The sequence below is a fragment of the Ceratotherium simum genome, chromosome 19, assembly GCF_057802395.1.
Source record: "Ceratotherium simum simum isolate JZ-2026a chromosome 19, ASM5780239v1, whole genome shotgun sequence".
NCBI lineage: Eukaryota > Metazoa > Chordata > Mammalia > Perissodactyla > Rhinocerotidae > Ceratotherium > Ceratotherium simum.
The window spans coordinates 38,701,927-38,722,603 of NC_141918.1; the positions used below are offsets into that span (position 1 = coordinate 38,701,927).

Here is a 20,677-nt window from a genome sequence, read left to right on the forward strand (position 1 = left end):
TTAAAACCTAGTCCAATCCAATATTTTAAACAATCCTTTTAAGTTAATTCTCAGTCTTTTCTGGATAACAACTCAGTCTCCCTTATTTTTCGGTTATTCCTACTCCTTCTGTCCTCTTCTCCAAGATGGTGTCAGGATATGCGTTGGGTTAAAGTCTTATGTGATTTATAGTGGCACAGTGAAGGATCCTTTGGAGCCCACTGTGCCCTCCAGATCTTTGCTAGACTCAGAGTGTCTCAGAGCGACGGGTCTGGTCCATCCTGCGGGCATCGGCTGCTATTTGCAGTCTGTGATCTCTTCTTTTCTTTTGTCCCTTCCCCACTGAACTGATGATCTTCCCTTTTCTCTCTCGAGCTGCAGGCTTCACTGAGACTGCAGCATGTCCTACATCTGCTGACAAGGCCCAGGGAACCCATTCCTTCTTCTGTTGCGTGCCCAAAGGGTGCTCCTTGGCTGAATCTCTAGTTTCAACAAAATGTTCACACCATATGGGAAACAAAGGAGGCTTGGAAGTGCAAGCTAGATGTTCTCTGTCTGAAGCTGCCATTCTACCTTCTTCAGGATGCCGGGTCTCCGTGTCAATGGAGGGGGTTCCCTGCTCAATGACTTCCTTGCCATCTTCTGGAACGGGGAGGGAGTGGGCAGTTGCTCCATGCCCTTGGTGTTGCCCACACCTAATCTAACTGAAGCCTACAGAGGAGGTTTCCAAACCTAGATATCCAACATCTTCACCCTCCTACCTCTATCTGTCAAGATCTCTTCTTCCTACACTTCTCCAGGGCTTAGAAGGAGTGAGGGTTCTAGTCACTTCCTCTTTTTTATTAGATTATCCTCACAGAGAATTGCATGTTCTAGTCACTCAAATCTGGCATTTAATACACTAACAAGGAGCTAAAGGATTCTAGATAACCCTTTCTCCTCCAGGCTTGGTTTTCAAGTCTACTGATTTTCTAAAAAGGTCAAGCACCTGCTCTCTTTTTTAACTTTCTGAAGCTATAAGGCCGATTGGGGGCAGGGAGAGAGAACTTGATAAAGAAACATAAGTTGGGAAGTATTTAAAAATATTAGTATTACTATATCAACAGACAAATGCACAATTACAAATTATGTTTTTTAAAAAGTACTAAGAAAACTCCAAATGTGAGATCTGATAGAGATGGAACATTTTTGGTAAGTTGTTCACAGAAGGCCCTTCTGCAGAGGTGACATTTAAGCCAAAGAACTTTGTAGGAAAATAAGATGCTAGTCATGGGAATAGGGTGGGGATAGGAGTCAGGGAACAGTTAGAAGACGGAAAGGCATGTGTAAATTTCTAAATTTGGAAAGAGGTTGGCACATTTTAGCATCTGAAAGAAAGCCAGTGTGGCTGAAGAGCAGTCGTTGAGCAGGAGAGTATAAGAGACAGGTCAGAGGAGGAAGCGAGATCATGCAGGTCTCATAGACCAGGCTAGGAGTTGGATTTTATGACACTGTAATGGAAAGCTGTTGAAGGTTTTTAAGTAGGCATGATCTCTATATTTTTAAAAGATTACTCTAGCTGATATATGCGAAGAAAGGATTATAGAGAGGCCGTGGAAGCAAGGAAGTTTTTAAAGAAGACTGGGTGAGACATAATGATGGTTTGGACTAAGGTAATGACAATGAAGCTAGGGCAAGGATATATTCAATCACTAGGCGACAATAACCCAGAAATCATTATAGGTATTGTATTTAAAACAGCTAGTACCTATTTTAGGAATTATAATGGAATCTCCTTATAATGGATATTCCATTATAATGTGGACTGTAAACTCCACTTCCCTCTCTCTCATTTCTTGACAAGCCCCTTAAGTCAGAGTTAGTATTCAATATCAGAAGATTATGGGGAAACCTAATATTGGTCTATTTTCCGGCATTGACCTGATGACTTTTCACATATATTATGAGGAATTTATATTCTGGATATAGAGTGCCAAACTTGGCTCTATTTCTTAAAAATCAGAATCATAGCTGAGAACCTAATCTTTTACACATTTCTTTATAACCCGTGGCATTTAGAAACAAAGATTATACAAAGATCTCAATGAAGGATAATTAGACTTTGAAATAAAATCTTGTAACTGACACTCGATCATGGAATTTAAACCAATAATTAAAGTAGAATCTTGATGACTAACCTAAGGGTTGTCCTAAGAGATGAGAGGAGAAAGTAAAGTATAATTCTCCACAGGAAGCATACTCTTTCTGAAAATAGGGTTGTGATTCAAAGACATTGCCAAAGAAAAGAGAGAATCTCTCAAGAGTTGCCATATTTCAATTATGAAGTTTTCACTTATTTTATCTATTTATAACTTACCTCATTCTACATTTATAACCTGCCTCATTCAAGACACTTAATGGGGATTATTTAGAATGAGAGAAGGAGAGAAAAAAGAAGAAGGCAGGAGGAAAGAGAGGAGAGAGAGGGAGGGAGGAGAGAGAAGCCATACTTAGAGTGGTCACTTAGTCACTGTGCACCTCACCCATTCACACTACCCTCCAAAGTTCAGCCTCTTGATTAATCCAGGTAATTTATTTAAGCAAACGTTCCTAATTTTTTCATCTATGTGGAGGCTTTAATTTACATTGAATCCAATCATCATTCTTAATTTTCTGATGGCAAAAATAGATGACCTGGTAGCATATAAAACTGTTCTCTCCCACCATCCAGGAAAACTGAGCACAGAATTGCCCTAGATTAAGAAAAAAGGAGCTCTATAAAGCAATAGTCATTTAAAAGTAGAGAGTACAGGGCCGGCCCCGTGGCTTAGCAGTTAAGTGCGCGCGCTCCACTGCTGGCAGCCCGGGTTCGATCCCAGGCTCGCACCGAAGCACTGCTTCTCTGGCCATGCTGAGGCCGCGTCCCACATACAGCAACTGGAAGGATGTGCAGCTATGACATACAACTATCTGCTGGGGCTTTGGGGGAAAAAACAAATAAATAAAATTATTTAAAAAAAAAAGTAGAGAGTACAACTTGTGCTCTTAAACAGCATTAAGCTGGCAATGGAATAAAATAGTCTTTTAAGAATTTAACAATCCTAAAAAATGCATTTCTTACATCTTTCAGATAAATTAATAACAACAACTATATCTTTGGCATAGGAGTCTTTCCTTACACATACACACTTGTCACGATTCAATATTGCACATTAGATACTTGCACTAAGTTATAGTTACAAATATTCAAGCATATTACTCTAAATAAACTTACAGGTTCTTCACTTTTGTTAAAATTTACCCGGACTGCTTGTTCTAGCTCTAAACACATACACACTTATTATACTTGAAATATCCTATTTAGCTAAGTGTTCGGGTTCAAATTCCTCCATCCACCATGCCAACACTTTACTCCTCTTTGCCTCAATTTTTTTTTTCAAAATAGCACGAGACTCATTAACCATGTTCATTTTTAGTATCTATGAGTAAAGTCCTTGAATTCATAAAGCAATTGAAATTCAACGGATGAAAATGGCATGGCATCTTTCAGTATTAAGGGGATGAGTTTCTCTAGGTTTTTAAACAAAGCACACAAAATACAGACTTTACAAACTCCCTTACACATTATACCCAATCCTGAGAGATCCAATTAGCATCCAGGTGTACCCATTTTTTAAGGGGTAAAAATAAGATAGCGAACCCCCATGTCTCCCACTACTGCCTCCTGCATTTGAGAGACTCTCCAGTCATTCCAGTTGCCACTGTGATAGGTCTGTCAGGGAATCCCGAAGAGCTCTCACTTGAAGAAGATTGCCCTTTGACCCCGTTTCCTCTCGAGAGTGGGGTGGTGGTTGTGCAAACTAAAAGCTGAAGAGAATACTGAGGACTGGGCTTTCCATCCTACATCCCAGGCTATGGAAAGAAGGGCAGGAATGCTCGGAGCCCCCACATTCCATTAATAGCTGAGCACAGCGTAGCCATCCACGGGCTCACCTGTCCCAGAGTGCATCCAGGTGCTGGGTATTTAAGCAGTGAATAGAAGGTGCAGCACGGCTCAACGCAGACTTTCAACCCTCTAAGCTGGGCCTGTGATCTCAGAGAACTGCTTCAAATAAAAATCAGCTCCCTCTGTACTCTGAGGAGAGTAGTTAATCTTGATCATGACAACTTAAGGCCGTAGCCAGATTGAATGGCCTCGCTGAGAGCTCCATTTCCTAGCACAGCTTGTTTTCCTCGTTGGCAATAGATGGTTAACCCTTCCTGGGGCTCTGAGAGCATGTAGCCCTTGGAGGGCTTGGAGCACCATTTACTTTTTAATCACTCATGTGCAAACGCATTTCAAAACCACCATTGGAAAAGTTTGGTTTCAAGGAAACTATGTTTTTATAAAATTAGAGCAATAATGTATCCAACTGAATAATTATTCAAGATAGAATTATCTTTTCCCGCTTATAATCAGGAATATATTTCTAGCACCTTTCTAACACTCCTTCCTCTCCTCCTAGTTGCGTCTTTGGATACCTTTGGATAGAGCAAAATTCAACATACCTACATTCTCTGCTCCACAACCAGGCAATTAATTACCCACCTTCCTCCCCCCTAAACGAAATAAATGAACACATCAGTCAAAATGTATAATTCAGTGATTGATCACTAAAGTGCCTATCCAAAAACATTGTATAATTGTGATGAGGTACATTACCCCCTATGGGTAATTATGGTACCCATAATTACCATTATGCCAGATAAAATTCAAACAGCACAACGACAATTTTGTGCAATGAAATTCTGGGGAAAATTTCTGAGTGTTTGATAGAGGTGTAAGAGATGCACAACAGTGATTAGTTTGCTAACTATTTAATAAAAATGTATTTCATACTTAGGTATGCTGGCATTTCTCCCTGAAGCCTTAGATCAAAGATTTTCAAATTTTGTGTAATTTCTTACCCTTAACTTACAGAATTTTTTCCATCTCCCTCAAAAGGATCATGAATCATATTTTTAAGCACTGTCACCAAACTTGTTCAGGTATGTGTATATCTGAGCTCCCTGTCAATATCCCAGAGGCTATAAAAGCTAAATCAGAAACAAGCAGTGATTCAAATCTTCTTCTTCTAACTGGAAGATTTAAATAATACAAAAAACATTCACCAGTAGAGCATCCAACCAAGGTGCCCAGTTCTTAATCATCTTTTGGCTCCAGTCTGAATAACACAGCATAGTCAAGGCAGTACAACCATGGCGTGTATCCGCATACTGCTAATTCCTTTTGCACTTGTGTGTACCACACAGTTTAGCACTTTATTATATGTTGGCTTGTGATCCAACTGCTCCATGTGTGTGTCTTTTCTTTCAAAATATATTCTGAAATGCTGAAGAGCCATGACCCTGGTTTAAACACCTCTGTATTCCATATAATCCTCAGCATGGTATCATGCACATGACAGAGGAGTTGACACTTGTTGATTATATGTTCTTTTAGAAACTTCTTGGGTAAAACACCTCTTGGAGAAAGACTCAAGCCTTAAAATTTCTGCCGAGATTGTTCACAAGAAGGTAGGTTAGTACGTGGCAAAATTACTTGGCTTGTTTTTCTCTTATAATTAGATCAAAATCACCTACTTTCTGAGGATCACAAATTTATTAGAATTCAATAGTGGCCAGGAGCAATTTGATAGAGTCACTAATACTTAGTCACTTTGTGTAAGTTCATAAATAGATAATTTGTACAATTTTTAGTAGTACATGTACTATATCCCAATATCAGCTACATCAACAAAGGCAATCCAACTTTTAAACAATATATTCCTATTTAATAGAATCTTTTAATTTACAGATTAAGATATTAGCCAAATCAGATCTTCCATAAAAAATATGTGTGTCTATACACACATGCACACACGTGCACACACACACACAGAGCTTTTATTTATTTATTAAAATTCACTTAATCAGGAGTATATTTTACTTTTCTAAATTTTGTATCTGAAGTGAAATAATATGTGTATATATAAATAAAAAGAAACTATCATGTATTTAGTAAATTAAGTGCCACAATCAATTTACATTTTATGTAGTTTATACAAATATATAAATCTCAGTTTTTATTTTAAAATACTGTACCAATGTGGCATAAGATTGCACGTGCACATGTTTTTGTTTGGGGTGCTTATGTTAACAACATTAACTCACAGATCATCAGGACAATTTCTCGGTGGCTCCAGTCTCCCTCCAGTTTGCACGTAGTGTAAAACATCAAGGTTGGAATGCGCTGGATAAGGCTGATGACCAAGAGTCAAAATCTCCCAAATCAGAATTCCAAAAGACCTAAGGACGTTAAAGAGTTTGCTTCAGTTATACCTATTACAAACATGTTTACAGTAGTTTCTCCAACCTAATCGTTCCCGGGGCTCTGGGAGTCTACTTTGTGATTGACATCATTGGCAAAGAATGGGAGACTTAGAAACAAGTTGACCACAAGAAAAAGTAGAACAAGAAACTGCCTACTAGCAACACTTTAAAGGTGATAGGAAAGCTTAGTGGGGGCAGGAACGAACACACACACACACACACACACACACACACACATACACACATTTTGCTCCTCCTCCCTGGCTGAACCTGCACTCCAGACCTCCGTGATCTTTTATAGCCACAATGCGCAGACACATCTAGGAGTAAGCAACAAAGCATTTCACCTTTTTTTTTTCCTGAGTTTGAGTGCTAGTAAACATGGAGAGGGAAGGCATGAATAAAAACTGGCAGCACTGAGGACCAATTTTATCTCATCCCCAATTTTGCTTAGGGCCAGTCCAGCTTAAAAGTTATTGGACACATCTTTACATTTTGAGCAGCTCTAATCAGAAGTTTGGGAACAACAAGCAAAAATGAGGCATCCTATTCAAATAATGAAGAGACATCTAAACCTCCCCAATGTCCTAATCCTTTTGAGATCCACGATTTAAAGTCTACTTATAAATTAACGACCAAACATCCTAAAATAGTAGGCATTTGGACACATACTTGGACATCAATTCATCGGTACCCATTCCTATTAATCATGGCCTTTACACTTTGGGAGAGTAACAAAATACCTGAAGTAAAGGTATCTATTTCAATACACTAGTGAGATAAAGGATCAAACTGATAGAGGGAGGGATGTAAACTGCTGAGACCCAGGAATAGGCCCACCTTGGCCACTAGCTTTCAATTTAGCTTGAGGGAAATCACTTAACCTCTTTGGTCTTCTGTTTTCTCATGTGAAAAACAAGATTAGATGACCTTCCAAGATCCCTTATGGCTCTGATGGTGGATGGTTCTGCCCACATTTCTCTGTGTCCTATTAAGCTCACCATACATCAGACTGAGTAGTGAAGATTCCATCCATCAAACTTTCTGGAGCCATCCACCGAACAGGGAGCAGGCCTTCTCCTCTCTTTCTATAGTAATCATTTTTATAGATGTCCCTTGCGAGTCCAAAGTCCCCAATCTTCACTATCCGTGATGGACTGGTATAGTCTTTCACAGAGACAAGGCAATTCCGGGCTGCCAGATCCCTACAGCAGAAGCCATATTTAGTAATAATAATAATAACAATAATAAAGTTCCAGAGATCAGACAAGTAACACAAGTAGGCCTGTAGACAAGAGAGACTTTTTACACAAATTATTGCTATTTTGAAGGAATGAAAATGTTTAATTATCTTATGTTTTACCCAAACTACAGGTGATTATTGTGCCAATATCCCTAAGAACATTGTATCTTGAATATCACTGTACCTGTGAATGAAGTGCATCTGCTCCAAGTAGACACAGCCTTTTGAAATATCTACACACAGGTCTACGAGGTCAACCAAGCTGAGTAAAGGACCATGAAACTGTAAGAAATGAAAGAAAAATTACAGGCACTAATTTTTCACTATAGCTATGTAGATATACACACACACACACATATATATATATACATACATATGTGTATATATGTATATATATGGCTACATATATATGCATATACACACACATATATCTAATGTTTTAAAGAAATTTTTAGTTATGGTTACAAGAATTCAAACAAAGAAGAAAAGAACTAAATTTACATGCTTTCTATCCAAATATACGTAAATAAGACTGTATTTAGTAAGCAGAAGCAATATGAGATCTTTGTTGGGAAGATCTCAGCATATCAGAGCAGACAGACCAAGACTTGAAAACTAGTTCTGTTACTTACTAATTGTGTGAACTTGTTCGTGTTGCTTAATTCACAAAGCAACTTTCTCATATGTAAAGTGAGAATAATAATACTGACTGCATAGGATTCAAGATAAAATATGTAATCTGGCTGGTACGTAACAGGCACTTAACAAACAGTAGTTGTTCTCATAAGTAGTAATAATGATCAGTTAATCAGTGCTAGCTAATTTAATTATTGGCCCAATGCCATGCTATAATGTCAGTCATTACAATAGGCTTGTTCCTCATGTAAGCCCCAAATAAATTGATAGCAATACTCTATTTCAAGGTCACAGATTACTCCTCTCATCTAAGAAAGCCAGCATAGAGTTGAGCCTGTACTGGCTGCAATAATTTCTACAAGAAAAAAGCCAGTTGAATTTTTTATTGGGATCATATGGAGAAAATTCAAAGTTCCCGCGCAGAGGCTATATCCATAGTCTGTCTGTCTCTTGCCATTTCCCTGCATTTACCCTGTGTCAGGCCTTTATCATCCCTATTGGACACATCCCAAACTTCCCATGTCTCCGACCTCCTGTGCTTTCATTAGCTCACTTCGTTGTGACCCACTGCCTGTAGAATCTGTTACAGATTCCTGAGCACAACCTCCACGGCAGTCCCAGGCCACACCAGCCTCTCTTTACGTCCATTTATTTCCCGTGGTTTCTACTCTCACAACGTGTGTTTCGGTCACACTGGGCCACCTGCAATTCCTTATACCTGCTCTGCGTTTCTCAACCTCTCTTCTCTATTCCTGCCATCATTGTTTCCTGGAATGCCCTCCTTATTCTTGATTTCCATCCACATCCTTCACTGAGCATCTCAAATGATTCCCAACCTTGAAATCCCTCAATTCCTCATAGATGGGTGCCCTTAAGTGCTGCTCCCTCTGCCTCCCCTGACAAGCTCATGTCTTGTCCCAAAAGCAGGAAGAATCCTGATGTTCTGGGACTCAACATTGCCATGGTCCCACTCAACCACACCTGGATCTGATAACTAGGCTCAACTTTACTCCCAAGAATCTATCCTCTACAGCCCTGATCAGGTCCACTAGATGCGTGTCTCCTGGCCTGAGTCTCAGCTGGGTTTCCTGACTGGTTCACTGGTTCTTCTGTGAGTGGAAGCCTGCTTTGGTCTTGGCAAAACCTGCTCTACTAGTGAAGACTCTCTTTGCAGAGAATCCTGCTCCTGAACTTCAGTCTGGTGGCTAGTGCTCTGTTCCCTGCTGACAGATTTCCCAAATGCTGCCTGCCTGCTTGCCTGGATCTCTAACTATCACTTGCTACAGACAGCCCCCATGACAAACTATTGGGATTCCTCATCACCCTATGTTGGGCCTCTTTGACTACAGATGCTGCCCTGGGCTCCCACCTGGCATCTCTTGCCAAACTCTCCAGACATATTGAACCTCCATATGGCTCTGTCCCTAGTCAAAGCCTTTCATGACTCACATGGGTGTAGTTTCAGAGACTGTTCCATCTCCCACTTTGGTTGTGTCCCAAACAGAAGACTTCCTCCACGAAGCCTTCCCAGGTCCCCTTAGTTGGACCTCATCTCTCTCTCCTCTACGCTTCAGCAGTATAGTCTCCACTCCACTCTAATGGGGCTTCCCGCTCTCTACTTTAAAGGAGTTATTTATATGTGACTTACTTCCCTCCCATGTGGCAAGGTCCTTGAAATCAAGAGCCACATCCTTCACTGTCATATAATAAACATCCAGCAAAAATTTGATAAATTAAATTGTATCTGGCTATATATTTGTACTATCTTGTTAGGTTGTTTTTTTTTTTTTACTTTTTCTACCTTAATACAATCTTAGAATATCAAAGCTAAAAGTAACCTGAGAGAGTTTTTGATTCAATATCTCGTTTTATGGATGCAGAAACTGAGGTTCTGAAAATGAAGGACTAGACTAAGGTTTATGGTCAATCTTTGTGCCGTCAATCCTTGTGCGTTCAACCCAACAAAACAGTCTCGGTGCAGGTATAGGGAGAAGGATGCTTGTGCCAGTTCTTCTGGAAAGAAGCCTCTGAGCACTCTCTGTGGAGAGATGGCTGGCCCCAAATGAACTTAGCTTGATGGAGGCTTAGAGCCTGTGGTGTTCCTCTGCGGGCCCTAGACCTTAATCCCGGCACTCGGCACCTGACAGCACCCTGTCCTATACCGTTGGGGCGAGGGGGCTGAAGCGTGGAGGCCGTCCTGGGCAGCGGCCGGAAGGACGTGCCAAGAACGGAAGTGCACTTGAGAACCAGTGGTTATAACCATTAGGACCCTGGTTAATAGGAATCATTTGGAAATAGCAGTTCCATGCTTTCTTTCAGTCCATCTTCATCCTCTCCTCCCTACCCCCTAAAACAACAATAAACCTACAGATAAACTTTCTTGTTAAAGACGGGGGATCAAATGCATGCATTTTTAGTTCCACTCTCCCCCAAACCTTACTAAAATGACAGGGTATGCAGTGGAAATTTTATAATCTCACAAGGTCAGATAGATCAGGAGAATACAAACATTTTGGAAGAGGGAAAGCAGATGGAGGAGGGATAATTTCGTGGAGCCAAGAAAGAAGAAACCGGCCTGCCTGCAGAGAGAGAAGATGAGAACTGAGCTGTTTTCACTACAGAACCCCATGAAGGCTCTGGAATTGGAGGTAGCAAGTATCTCTGAATGCAGGGGTGAGGGGCAGGACTGAAAGCAAGATGAATGATTGAAAATTTATTTTAAGGGCTAACTAGATCCTGGATCCCCCCAACACTGCAGGAGGTTTTCCTTTATGGGAAACACACACACACACACACACAGAAACTGAACTAGAACAACTCCAGGTTCAAAGATACCAGTTATACTAAGGCATTGTGCTGAAAAAGGAGAAGGGAATTAAATGTGCGTCCACATACTGAGCCTTGAGACCTGTACCCCCTCGCCCTTCTCGACTCCCTGACTCAGGCTCAGGCATTTATTCCCCGGGGCAGGAGACCAGTAGATTCCTCTCTGGTAGGAAACTGGCATATGCCAGGGAAGACATCCAGAAGCTGTCATTATGGGATCCTCGACGGAACATCAGGGTCCCACCTGACAACCCAAAGGAAGCTGCCACAGACACGTAGGCTCCGACCAGCTTCTCAGGCCTCGCTATTACAGATGAAGACCAGCCACAAATCATCAAACATTTGAGAAAAGCTTCTCACATTAAAAACACATCCCAAAAGAAAGAGGAAAAAGGAAAGCAGGACAGGTCAGGAAGCAAATCAACACTTTAAAAAAACTTTCATTAGTATCCTAGGAAAGATAAGATTTTGCATGTATGGAAATATCAGAATACTATTTAAAGAGGCAGTCAAAATATAAAAATGAGTTGTGGAAAATTAAAATTTTAAATTCTATTAAAAAGTTGAATAAATCTACCAGAATTGAGAGCAAAACTACACAGACTTGGAAAATAGGAGAAAATAGCTAACAGAACAAAAGGATGAAACCACGTGGTCAATTATCCAACTAATAGGATTTCTAGAATGAGGAAATAGAGGAAAAAGAGGAATAGAGTTTTATTTACTATCAAAGAAAAAATATGAAAAAAATCCTAGAACTGAAAGGGATGATTTTCCAGGCTGAGTATGCAGATGGGTAAAAAATGCCACAGATAAGGAGACGTTCCTAAAATTTCCCAAAGGGGAGGGGCTAACAGCAGGTCACTGATCCTGAGTCCAGGAATCAGAATGGCGTAAGACTTCCTACAGGCAATGGTAGAAGCTGGAAACAAAGAAGTAGCAGATTTACTTTTGAGGAAAAAGGGTTTTCAACCTGGAATCCAGCCAAATTATTAATCAAGTGTGAGGGAAGAGTAAAGAACATATTCTCAAAAAGAGAAATTTAAAAAAAGGAGATTTTTGCCTCACAGGCATGTTTTCTCATGCTTTCTCTTTACTAAAATAGAACAAAGAAGTCACAGAATTGAGGAAACGAATGTCCAACGTGGAAACTACCAGGGGGAACATGAAGGAAGGCCCTAGGATGACAGCTGTGTAGACAGCCCAGAGGACAAGCACTCGCATTGGCTCCCGGAGGGAAGCGTCCAGAAAAAAAAATCATTAGGTGCTGGATTATCTGATATATTTAACCATGTTGAGAAAGTGTTACAATTCCATCAGAGAGTTTAGGTATATAGAAAAATAAGCAAATGAGGAAAAAAGAGGCATTTATTATACTAACCACCCCCTGCAAAAAAAAGCACACAATCATAGCATTTGAGTAACTTAGCTACAAATAATAATTAAAGAGTCCTAGTAACATAAACCTGCAGTATTGATTTACCTGAAAATTGTGATAACTGTCAGAGGATGGGGGAAGCAAAGTTTCTCTGTGTATAGAGCTGGTCGGGTTTGGGCTGGCACATGAATAATTCTAAGAGAGTTAATCCTCGCTTTTTATAGTATGCAGTTAACAGATTTCCCCCAAGATTGAAAAATCAACGTGCAGCAGTACAAGCAGAGTATTTAGGAGCATGGAGGTAAATACCAGAAGAAATGTGTGGAGGCCTGGGAAGAAATAGAGCACAAGACTCTTGTTTTTCACTATAAACCTTGTCAGATATTTCAACTTTTTAGTTATATAATAATGTACTTCGACAGAAATAAAACCAGATTTTTTAAATCTACAGATTTAAATTTTACTTTCTTGTTTTGTCTCATGTGTTTCTTTTTTTTTTTTTTTTAATTTTTTGTTTATTGCAGTAACATTGTGTAAAAATTTCAGGTGTACATCATTGTACTTCTATTTCTGCATAGATTACATCATGTTCACCACCAAAATACTAATTACAACCCATCATCACACACATGTCTCATGTGTTTCTCATCTGAGATATAACGTAGGTTCCCGCAGGAGCTGTCACCCCCGGCCCTCATTCCACACTCATTCCACAGTATTTCCAGTGTCCACACTATGCCCGGCACTGGGGAGAGGAGGGAGGATGGACTGGGGCTGCATTTTGTAGGCAGAACTGTAGAGTTGACAGGACTTGTTAGCGTGGTTGTAGGAAAAGAGAAAGCAAGGAGCCGGATGGATGGCATGGAGGGGCACGTATGAAATCAAGAGTTCTGTTTTGGCCAAAATAAGTTTGAGATGCCTGTTAAAATCCAAACAGATAAGTCAACCGGGTAGGGATATATAAGTCTACTACTCAGTAAAGACATAAGGGCTGGAGATACCAGTTTGGGACAGACAGGCACATAGAGTAAGTACAGAGGAAGATGTGCCTTTTCCAACTCCACACAATCTCTGTTCTCCAGAAATCATGATTCTGGCAATGAGGGACCTGTTTCCCCATTAAACACTAAAGATAAGCTCAAATAACCAGAACATGCCAGAAATTAGCCCAGGGTTCTAATTATCCTAATCCAACATGAAGGAAATATAAGAAGTCTTCTTAGAACCTTCTACTATCAGCCAAAACTGCAGACTATTGAATTTAAGGGAAATTATAGGACATTTGCATTACAAAACCAATACTATGGACCCCATTTCCTACCGTTGTCATCCGGGCTTTACGCAAATAGGTAAGAAGGTCTCCTCCTTCCATCAGTTCCAGGATAATGTATTGGGGTTCATTCAGCAGACAGACTCCAAGCTGCTTCAGAATGTTGGGATGATTAAATTTGCTAGAAGGTGGAAAGAGACAAGCAGGATGACATGACAGTGACAGAAGTCCTAGCTGAGGGTCTTTACAGAATAGAGCAATTCTTCATCTATAGTTTCCTTCAAAACCTCTGATTTTTTTTCTCCAATAAATGCAAGCCTCCTTTTCCAGGTGCTTGGCTGGCCTCACAGAGGTAATATGGCAACCCCTAGTGGCCAATGCATATGGATAGAACAGGGTGAGTTTTACAAGAAATAATGTTTATATTAAACGTTTTATGGTTTAGAAAAGAAAGTAATTTTAATTAATATCCTTCTTCAAAAGATATTTGATAACATTATGTTTTTGGTCATCACAAATATGAAATATTATTTTCTCCCTTTTACAGAAACAATTCAGACATGGAGGTTTGGCTACAACTGTTTCCTCAAGACAGCAAAGCAAGTAAGCCCCGATCTAATGATTAGAATCCACAGCTCGGGACCCCATCCACCACTGCCTCACATCCTCCCTTTAAGATGTCTTTGAATAGTTTTCATGACCATCAACTGACTCTAACCTTGAAGACAAGTTTACCAAGACAAGAGATATTTTCATTGACGTGATTGTATTTAAGAGAATGCTCCCACACTTTGTCTGCTTAACTTGTTATGACACATTTAGCAGAACATAAGCGTGTTTAAAGCTGAACAGCTTCAGCAGTCACTTGCAAAACATGCTTCTTTTTTTTTTTTTAAAGATTTTATTTATTCATTTTTTCCCCCCAAAGCCCCAGTAGATAGTTGTATGTCGTAGGTTCACATCCTTCTAGTTGCTGTACGCGGGACCCGGCCCCGGGTTGGACGGAGATGTGGTGCCTCGGGGCGCGCCCGGGATCCGAACCCGGGCCGCCAGCATCAGAGCGCGCGCACCCAACCGCTAAGCCACGGAGCCGGCCCAAAACATGCTTCTTATTGAAGGTAAAAGGAAGACCTTTCGCCTGAGGACTGCCTGCACCCAGGCTTGGAAGTCTGGCTTCTATGCAACACTTGTCACTGCAGAGTTATTTCCCTTCAGACTTCAGCCATGTTTATTCTGGGCACAGTCTGTTATGTCAGGTCATTTTGAATGTTAAAAATCCACCAATCATATCGAGGTGATCATTTTGTAATGTATATAAATATCAAATCACTACGATGTACACTTGAAACTAACATGATATTGTATGCCAATTATACTTCAATAAAAAAAAAATTTTTTAACCCACTAATCAGATGTAAAAGCTTCCTACCCATACCAAGAGAAAACTATTTCAGAGCTGCCCTGATACCTCATCAGATGTGCCTCCTTCAGGAATTCAATCTTCTCCTGGTCTGTGGAGCCCTTCTTCAAAGTCTGTGCAACATAAAAACAAGCCGGGAATCAGTATGGCAGGCATTTCTGTGAGCTCAGTGGGTTAATGTAAACAATCTTTGCTTTGTTTTGTAATATCCGCCCTGAAACCTGGAAGTGGATAATGGGTAACGAATGTACACATGCTCTGTAAACCTGTTCAAAAGTTAGCCCGTGTTATTGCCAGTGTTCAAATAGGACAATCTGATAGATAAAAGATCTAGTAACATTTACACAAAGTCCCTCCAAAATGTAGACATTTTAAAAAGGGACCAAATTTGGCATTTAGGCCAATTTCTTAATTTTCAGTTTTCTATCTGTTCCTCACTGCTTCCTAGCTAACAATATTCTAATTTCTTTCTTAGAGACAAGGCACTTGGTCCCAGAAAATCTGTCTAAGCTAATCATGAAAATTGTGTTCTGCAGTTCTCCAGCCTCCCTTGCAAATGAGGTGGTCATGTGACTCAGCTCTGGTCAACGAGATGTGAGCGAAAAACTGCTAAGGGGGAGACGGGCTTGTAGAAAACTGTTTTCCTGGGCACGTACATCTAACACCATCCTTCCCCCTCTTCCGGGCCTGAATGAAGATGTCACGCCTGATTCTTTGGCAACCATCTTGGGCCCATGAGACACACTCACGTACAAAGTCAAGAGAATTCAGATATACTGGCTCCGACCTGACACAGTACTGCACCAAAGCCAGCAGTCATCTTGTTAAATGAGAAAAACAAACACTTGTTTAAACTAGTTGAGGTTGGATTAAGTTAAAGGACTTTTAGATGATATCATTTGGAAATGGAGAGTTTTGCCAACTTTTCTGGTTGTATAGCCCACCCTCAAAGCAATAAATTCCTAACAAGCAGTGCTCAGCGTATTGCTCAATTACATAAAAGATTTATCATCCTTTGATTAAAAGAAAGCTTTACAAAAGTGTGAGATTATACCCAGTGCTTCCTTAAAACTACATTAAATGTACCATGATGAATAATTGTGTAGTACAGGGGTCAGCAAACTACAGCTAAGGACCAATTCCAGCCTGTCACCTATCTTTGTACAGCTCACAATCTGAAAATGGTTGTTATATGTTTATTTTATTTTTTCCAGCTTTATTGAGGCATAATTGACATGTTACATTTTCAAAGGGTTAAAAAAGTCAAAAAAAAAAGAATAATATTTCATAATACATGAAAATTATATAAAATTCAAATTTCAGTTTTCATAAACAGGGTTTTACTGGAACCCAAATCACACTCATTTACATATCAACTATGGCTGTTTTTGCACTGCAATTGCAGAATTGCGTAATTGCAGCTGACACTGTATGGCCAGTAAGCCTAAAATATTTACTATCTGCCCTAGTACCTAGTTCCTTGAGAATGTGCTTTACAACCCTGGTTCTCTTATAGCATATTTGAAGGGAAAAACTGTCTGTCAGGCCTTAGCTAATTAGTAGCTTTAGAGGTAACTATTAATTACAGAACTTACATAGGAAATGGAAGAAAAAATTGTGATTTCTGTAGCCATCAATAGGTTTCTACCTTCCACCAGTTCCCTTTTCAATTAAGATCATTCATCTTTTTTCTTTTTCTTTTTCTTTTTTTTTTTTTGGTGAGGAAGATTGTCCCTGAGCTAACATCTGTGCCAATCTTCCTCTATTTTGTATGTGGGATGCCGCCACAACATGGCTTGATGAGTGGTGCATAGGTCCGTGCCCAGGATTCGAACTGGCAAACCCTGGGCCACTGAAGCAGAGTGCACAAATTTAACCACTATGCCACTAGGCCAGCCCCAAGATCACTCATCTTTTGTGATAGCTGTATGCATGTAAATATGCTGACGCAACATGTCAAGGAGTTAAGAGATCCACATTACCTTCACTGCTACTTTGGTCTCTCCACTTCCAACTCCTAGGATGTCTTCTGCTGTCCCTTCATACACTTCTCCAAAGGCCCCACTTCCCAACAAGAGACGCAGAGTCAGTTTTTCCCGAGGAAAGACAGGAAGACTTTCAATCTCCTCTTGGGTCGGAAGAGTGCTAGAAAATAATAATATTTTTGGTCTCCCAAAGTGCATATAGTTTACGTGTTGGTGTTGGTGTTAGTGTTTGAGAGACAAAGAGTATGAGAAAGAGAGAGAGAAATCTCATGGCTTTGTAATACTGTAGTGCATTCTATGTGATATATGGATGTGGAATTTTGCGTTCCTATTTCTCCCCTATTCTACCATCCAGAATATTCCTTCCCTATTCCAAAATCCAGCCAGAGCATGTCACTTTGCTTCTAGTCACCTTCATTTTGATAGAAACATGCCTGTGTGTACATTGCCTCAAGAATTTTTTGCTGTAGCTTCTTGCTGTTGTTTTTTTGTGTGTGTGAGGAAGATCAGCCCTGAGCTAACATCCATGCCAATTCTCCTCTTTTTACTGAGGAAGACCAGGCCCTGAGCTAACATCTATTTGCCAGTCCTCCTCCTTTTTTTTCCCTTTTTCTCCCCAAAGCCCCAGTAGATAGTTGTATGTCATAGTTGCACATCCTTCTAGTTGCTGTATGTGGGACGCGGCCTCAGCATGGCCGGACAAGCGGTGCGTGGGTGCGCGCCCAGGATCCGAACCCGAGCCACCAGTAGTGGAGCGCGTGCACTTAACCACTAAGCCACGGGGCCAGCCCCAGCTGTAGCTTGTTTTTTAAAGTTATCGATTCCTTCAGGTTACCAATTTGTGTAAAAAGCTATTGCAAACTAGCAATAAACACATCTGGGTTTATGAGCTAAAAAGCATTCACACACCTGATCTCTTATGTAAAACAGAATTTACTATGACCACAAAAATCAACTCCATCCCCATCAGGTTAACTTTTAGAAAGCCAAGCTTCTCACTTGGAATATTATGAGGGAAAAAACTGCATCTGCAATGAAAATGCTTTGAGTTTTTAAAAGAGAATCTTGAATATCAGATGTACTGAGTAATTTCTCAAGGGAAAGTCACCTCCAAATAGCTAATTTAGATCACCTCTCTACTTCAAATCCTTCCTTTTTACATCTTGAATTATAAATTTCAAGGCCTATAACTATGTAATTCCTTTTTACATACACTATAATATAGGATCTTGTATAAAAAGATATTTAAATGTTTTCTTAAATTATGATGACCATAGAAGTTCAAAACTCATCTATCTTAAAGAGATTTTGTAGGCAATCACCATACAACTTAAGAAAACGGAACAAGATTGACAATAACACACGCAGGAGACCCTTGGAATTCCTATCTTCCAGTATCCTCCAGTTGAACCAATCAGGTTACCATCTACTCTCTTCAACATAGTATTTATCTCCTTGTTTCCTTAGGAAAGATCCCTGGGTACACTCTTGATAGTCACCAACTCTTCATCTAGGTGCCCCACAATGATGGCCCCGGTTACACACTGTATCGTATAGCAGGCATTAGCCAGTCCTACTCCAGCCGCCAGCCCTCGAAGCTCAGCCAACTCTTTGTCTTCGTTTATGAGAACTGTTAGACCTTCCTTGGGAGTTTTTAGATTCTTTAATCTTCTATGCCAGACTATAAAGAAAAAAGGACATAATTTACAAAATAAAACATTGCTTCCTTTTTCCTTTAGGAAATGTTGCCAATACAATTTAAAAGCTTATATGTAAGAATACTATTGGTAGAATAACAGAATTTGATTGAAAAATATGTCCATAATAGAAAAACTAATTAATTCAGGCACAGAGCCATATAAAAACACATGACTTATATCACCTCACTTTCCATCTCATGTCTCAGAGTAGTTTAATATATTTCTTATTGCTGTTATAAACAGGTTGAAGTATCTTAACATCAGAAATTATCTCTCAAAATCACCCATAAACTGGAGTCAAAATAAACCAAAACAAATTTGCATAACAATTATTAGTGAAACGAATTCATTTCTGAGTCCAGATATGTCCAGGTTATACGCCTCAGTAAGCCTGAGGAACGCTTTCAATATAATGGCACAGTTTCATTAAAAAAGGCAGAGTATAAGAGTGTGTATCTGTTGTTGTTCATATACACATACTGAAATACACAGAAAAATTATTAGAATGAAACCCACCAAATGTTACAGTGGTTCTCCCTAGTTGTGGAATCATGGGAGATTTGTATTGTCTTCTTCATACAATGAGCAAATATTACTTTTATAAATATAAAAACTACAATATTTTTTAAAGATTAAAATACAATTATGTCAATAAGATCACCCATCTATAATAGAATATTGGCTCAGAAGTTGAAAACAGCAAGGATGCTTTCTGAGATGATCATTAGAATTTGAACTTTATTCCATAGGAGTTTCTGTATCCAACAGGTTAGAGTTGATTCAAGTGAAATTCCATCGAGGGACCACACAGGGAAAATCTTAAGCACTTTTGCTAGTGCAATTTTCAAACCCGAAATGCTCTCACTACCCCTCTTTATTTTTAAAGGCCCAGCTGAAGGCCCCACATCCTCAGTGATGCCTTCTGAGACCCCTGTAACCTCTGCTGATCTCTCATCTCTGAATTTACAAGACCAATTGTGGCTGTCAGTGAGCACGTCTATATCACTGTCGTGTACGTTTCCGACACTACTACCTTTTATTGTTGTTTAACACATATCTCACTATTTATCTTTCCACACGGGTATGTCTTACCTCCCTCATTAAATGGCAAGATCCCAAGGTCAGCAATTGTATTTTACTGTCTTATATTTTCCTCTGCTCCCGGCGCAAGGCTAATTGCGCACACTACATATGACCACGCACCAAAGCAAAGCCTGTCAATGCTTATTTTTAAACTCTTGTTTCAACTTTATATTTATAAGTATGACTGATGAGAGCCCTCAGCACAACACAAATTTTAAAACAATTGCTACTTTTCATTATTTTAATAACTCAATCTTTTCTCATGCATTTGCACACTCCTACTAGTAAAACCACATGCACTGCTAATAATAGCAAATAACCAAATTAGCTTAGCTGCACTCAAAAATCCAGGAGTTCCAAAGAAAATAAAGACCTTCAAGTCCTGAGAAAGTCAGCTATCCATAGGATGTCTTGAGAGCACAATAGGTTGTCTGAAATTATCTCATGTTCATCCACTAGAGTTATGGGTTTAAACAATGGTGATACACAAGTAGGCAAGCAAAGGTCAGATGAAGGATTCTTCACGTAATGCTCCTTCCCAGTAGGAAAGCAGACAAGCAGTCAAGCCTATATGCCAACTGCCAAATATACTGCAGTCCTATGGGTAATTCTGGAGGGGCTGGCTTAGTGGCATAAACATCAGCTGTGCGATACTTAGACTCTCTGGAACCACAGGTTAAAATCCTGGCAGGGTCAGCTGAAATTTTTAGCTTTCCAAGTTAGCTGGAGGAGTTCCATATATTATCTGGGTGGAATCTGTGAAAAGAAATCTCAATTCAAGTTTCAACATGTTCTCTAATAACTTATGACTCCTATCGGTTTGGGGA

The 20,677-nt window shown here is 39.8% G+C and overlaps 1 protein-coding gene across 2 annotated transcripts in view; it reads right to left on the reverse strand.

The window, feature by feature from the left end:
* Positions 1-20,677, reverse strand: part of ROS1 (ROS proto-oncogene 1, receptor tyrosine kinase) — a 111,439-nt gene that overhangs the window by 9,221 nt on the left and 81,541 nt on the right. For both annotated transcript variants that reach the window (XM_014781190.2, XM_087443754.1), the window contains exons 36-42: positions 18,613-18,748; positions 17,065-17,227; positions 15,131-15,195; positions 13,714-13,843; positions 7,737-7,834; positions 7,311-7,514; positions 6,151-6,285 (exon numbers count right to left, since the gene is read on the reverse strand). In XM_014781190.2, coding sequence (XP_014636676.2) covers positions 6,151-6,285; positions 7,311-7,514; positions 7,737-7,834; positions 13,714-13,843; positions 15,131-15,195; positions 17,065-17,227; positions 18,613-18,748 — 931 coding nt within the window. The remainder of the gene's footprint in view (positions 1-6,150; positions 6,286-7,310; positions 7,515-7,736; positions 7,835-13,713; positions 13,844-15,130; positions 15,196-17,064; positions 17,228-18,612; positions 18,749-20,677) is intronic.